The sequence below is a fragment of the Atta cephalotes genome (assembly GCF_000143395.1).
Source record: "Atta cephalotes unplaced genomic scaffold scaffold00033, whole genome shotgun sequence".
Lineage (NCBI taxonomy): Eukaryota > Metazoa > Arthropoda > Insecta > Hymenoptera > Formicidae > Atta > Atta cephalotes.
In genome coordinates, this window is record NW_012130097.1 from 3,164,951 (window position 1) to 3,169,849 (window position 4,899).

At 34.4% G+C, this 4,899-nt stretch overlaps 1 protein-coding gene across 1 annotated transcript in view; it reads right to left on the reverse strand.

Annotated features, from left to right (window-relative positions):
• LOC105621460 (RNA-binding protein Nova-1) overlaps positions 1–3,565 on the reverse strand; it is a 33,019-nt gene extending 29,454 nt beyond the window's left edge. The window contains exons 1-4 of the mRNA XM_012202927.1: positions 3,397–3,565; positions 3,158–3,315; positions 2,409–2,760; positions 134–889 (exon numbers count right to left, since the gene is read on the reverse strand). Of these exons, the coding sequence (XP_012058317.1) occupies positions 134–889; positions 2,409–2,760; positions 3,158–3,315; positions 3,397–3,565 (1,435 nt within the window). The remainder of the gene's footprint in view (positions 1–133; positions 890–2,408; positions 2,761–3,157; positions 3,316–3,396) is intronic.
• Between the last annotated feature and the right edge of the window lie 1,334 nt (positions 3,566–4,899).

The following is a 4,899-nucleotide window of genomic DNA, read 5'->3' on the forward strand; positions in this document are numbered from 1 at the left end:
CAAAAGTAGAAGAAAGAGAAAACCGTCGTGGCCGGGCGTGTTCTCCTTTCTCAAGATATGAAGAGGTGAACAACGGAGCTCAATAATGGCGATGAACAAGAGGAGTGCTATACTTGAAATCAATGGATCATACTGGCGATGGCATTCTGACGCGCTCGTTTTGCCTCCTCTTCACTGATCCTCTGCTCGATCAAGTACTGAGCAGTGTTGATTGCATTGGGATAACCCGTGATAGTCACTATGCGGTTCCTGGTACCAGGGGCGAACATGCCCTTCTTAGAGATTTGTATGTTGGCGCCACTTAAGTGCTGAATCTCAATGAGGGCACGACCACCGGGTCCCAGAATAGCTCCCACTATAACCTCTGCAATTTCTATGTCTACTTTCTTGGTCTCCTTGTTGTTGGCGTCTACCTGTGTAGGACTCTTACTTACAAGTGATAACTGGTTAGTGCCCAGGCCGAATGAATTGTTGTTCAGGTGTATCGCACTGGCGGCGGTGTTGTTCTGTCGGAATGGATCAAACGGCTCGTACCGATCGAGAGTGTTGCGCGGAGTCGGCGAGGTAGATCCGAGCGCAGGAACGGTCCCGATCGGTCCGAATACACCGCCGTTGTTGTTCGAGCCGTTAGCAGTTGTTGTACTGTCCATCGGATTACCCAAATAGCTCATACTCGACGGCACCCCGATCCCCATCCCGAGGATATTGTACTTAGCGAGGGTCGCGATCGCAGCAAGTATCTCCGTTGCAGCAGGCTCGGAGAAACCTGTCGTACGTAGATTCAATTTTATATGTTCCAACAGCTGCGTCGTCACCGGCGCCGTGCCAGCGGTGATAGCCGCGCCCAGATTTAGATTAAGACTCAAACCAGCGCCATTTAAGAGACTCACTATAAAAGAAGCAATCATCGTATTTATTAATTACAAATGGCAAAACAATGATAATTTAAAAGTTATATTGTAAAAATTATAAAAAGATCCGATAGATGTTCAAGCTTGGCGAATTGACTGAAGCGAACAGCAAATTAGGATTTCTTTTCCACGTTCATATATCGATAAATAAAATCTTAATCGCTTCATAAAAATGTATAAAAAACAGTTTATTCATTTAATTAGAGAACACAGCAAATTTTACAATTTCTCTCGCCTCAGCAATTATTTAATTCTTTCAAGAATAAATTTGTAAAGTTAGAAAAAAATGATTTTTCGTTTAATTACATTTCAATTTAAATTTATAACAATAAAGAAAAAAAGAGCAAAAAATGACAAATATTATGATTATTATTTATTTTTCCTTTGTATACGTATTAGAATTAAAGAAAGAGAAACTAAACACATATTTTCTTTGGGAATTATAGAATGAGAAATCTTAAAAATTTTTTATTTCAAAATTCATATATGTTACGTATGGCAATAACAAGAAGTTCGATAAACTTCTTTCTTACAACATTCACCAAATTTTATTTATAATGTCGGAAATTGAAACTGCAACATCAAAAAGTAGACTTTTGATTAGAACGAAACTCTATATATCATTTATTATATAAACAAATTATTAAAGTTTCAGAAATCCAAGTTTTAGTAATCCTTGACTCACGAAAACTGTGGTATGTGGTATCTGCAGTTTTGAAAATAATATCTACAGCTTCATTTTTTTTGCTTTATAAATTAATTTTAACAAGTTAAAAAGCATACAGGATGATATTGGACACAATGTTCACACGTTGGATGTTTTTCATTATTTGGTTAACTTGTAATTAAGCTTAACTTGATATTTTATTCAATGGGCTCCATGACATTATAGATGAAGCCCATTAAATATCAGCTTAAACTTAATCACAAGTTAAAAAACTAAACCATAATAGTCTAATAATTGTTTCAACTGACAGAAAAGATTTCTAATTGATATTACATAAAGTTCAATTTCGAATTACGCAGATAAAATCCGGAAATATAGATATGAGACTAGATATTATTTCTTAGTTACTGCTTAGTCATTTATTCACGTTGCCCTCTTCAACATATCTATAATTTTGATCCGAAAACATTTCCTTCTAAATGTTGCAATTTCAATTTTCTGCAATGTACAAAAAATTCTGAAAAAGGTATAAGCTTTTTTAACATTTCTAAAAAGTATATTACAAAAAATCTAACTTATAAAATTATATCAAAATTATAAAAAATTTAAAAAAATATGTGCAGAATTCTAAAAAAAATTTTCCAAAAAGTGACGCCATTGAAAAAATTAAATAATAAAAATTAAGGAAAAGTGTGCTTATAAATCTTCTTACATCTATGTTATTAGACAATAATCTTATAATCGAAAACGCTGTTCTATAACAATAATCAAATGTACTTATTATATAGGAAATATTGCATTATTAAAAGACACTTTAAATAAGTACTAACCTGTATTTAGACCAGCTGTAGATGTATACGTGGGAGTGCTTGTGGGAGCTTGAGCATACGGGCTGCCTGTAGGATTGTAATTGGCAACAGGACCACTTACGTCCGCGTAACTGACGTTAAGGCAGGTACCGCTTTGCGGATCGTCCGCCACTTTCGCTAAGATCATGTGTAACGCTCTGTGATTATTTTCTTTCTCACCAATCACCGTTATACATCGTTCCTGAAGGGATAAGTCTTTAGCTTTCTGACTGATTTGAACGTACGAGCCAGATTCTTCTTTAATTTGTTTAATGTAATTCCCAGCTTTTCCTATTATCATCCCTGCAGTGCTATTAGGCACTAAAATTTTAACCTGAAATAGCAGATCAGAATAAAATAGCAGCTTCTGTCATTCGCGCATACAATATTTGTTAAGTTTCATATTTTTTTAAATAAATATTATTAATGCCACTGTTTTCGACGAAAAAATTACTAATAATATATTAATAAAGTATAAAAAAGTTTTAATATTGAATAGCAAATTCGCATTATTTTTAGAAGATATTCTAAACATACAATGCCTAAAAAAAAGCTATTTCAAAATCTGTAACTATTTTTAATGTCATATTACTTTTATATAAAAAGGAATTAACAAATTCGTATTCGTTTCTTTAAAAATATACATCCTCCAATATATATCCATACATAAAAAAATGTTTTAATAGAAAACAGGAAAAAAATATTACGGTAAAAATATTTCAATCTTATACCTGCTTGTCCCTCTCTGCGGTGGCTTTTCCAGAGTCGAAGTCAACCGTAGTTTTCGAAGTAAGATCAGGCTTTTCGCGTATTTTATCCATGATGAACTCCATGACCTCCATAATAGCATCTACGGTGCCTGTGATAAGGCATACTCTCTCAGTAGTTCCTGTAATAGACAAATGAAACGATAATTAATCGAATAAAGGCAGCTACGAGAACACACATGCACTGAAAGCTAAATGTATACCTGGATAAAAATCGTGCGATTTAGACATCTTCACTCTTGCCCCTGTATCCTTTTGAAGTTGAGCAATTGTATCTCCACCTTTCCCGATAATGGCCCCGGCTGCCACACCGGGAACCAACACTTTGAGATGATACGTTCCATCTCCACCTGTAAAATCAAAGCAAACCATTCTTTTAATCATGTCTTATACAGGGTATCTGACATTAGATGAAACTACAGACTTCTATAACTAGATTGCTGATTCAATGTTGACAGAAATAAACCTAATTCCTGTTCTTGTTTCAGTTCATATATGTGTATGTATGCGTCTTGTCTGTGAACATTGCGTGAATTTATATGAAAACATCAACGTTATTATCCGTATGATTTATACATGTGAGAGTGAGTGAACACAAATATGGCGCTGCCTAGCGCTATCTTCAAACATGGAGGCGAAGTCGGCAGTCTATTTATACTTGGACTGTGGATGGAACACTGCTTATGGACAGATAAAGCAAACTAAACTGACAATGAGTTGAAAAATTTTATACATCATTTTGCAATTTTCGCAATGAGATATTCGTTAATGAGATATTAATTTCTAAGAATATCCAAATTCGCGTATTCACTCGAGCTACCGCCAAGCTCAAGCACGGCGAAACGAACGAGATACAATCATCTAAAACGGGGAGATGTTTCTTTCACTCGTGCTATTGTTACTTATAATAAATACTTGCGCATTTATTAGCTGCGTTCAGCTTTGATTTTACAGCAGAAAAAACTAATCGGTTAGCGTTTGGGTGAGTCTTCAATATGATTGATTTCTATATTTAGATCCAAAGAACTAAAGGCAAGAACAAATCATATTAAAAAATCACTAAGAGCATTAGTGATTAGTTTCCTCTGTTGAACGCAGTTATACTTAACAACTATGAAGTTGGCGTATGTTATCACGCGCTTCGTGTACGTGAATTCTGGAATATCCTGTGTATTACATAGCGAAATATGAATAAAAACAAGTATTTTTACGTAAAAATAAATTTTCAGTGCAAAAATGAAAATAGGACAATGTCCAATCTTGATCTTGACAAATGTTATACAGGTCATAATCCTGAACAAAATTTAAGAAATTTTAATAATCAGTTGGATACTTCGAGTAACACTAATGTCGACTGTAACTTTCAAGTCTTTATAATTCGAAAAGTATTTAATGAAAAAATAGTTTGTTATAGTGTTTTCAAAAGTTCTCGAGATAAACTACGAGAACATGTAATGAAAAAAAAGAAGTTCCATTTAAAAAAATTTAAAGTGATTTTGCTTTGACCTCGATAATGCCACTAAAGTCAAATCAATAACACTATCTTATGTTCTCCTCGAAGTCGAAAAACATTTTTCGATTTAACGCAATGTTTCTGAGAGATTTGAGTGCATCCTTTAAACACACACACACACACACACACACACACACACACACACACACACACACACACACACACACACACACACACACACACACACACACAC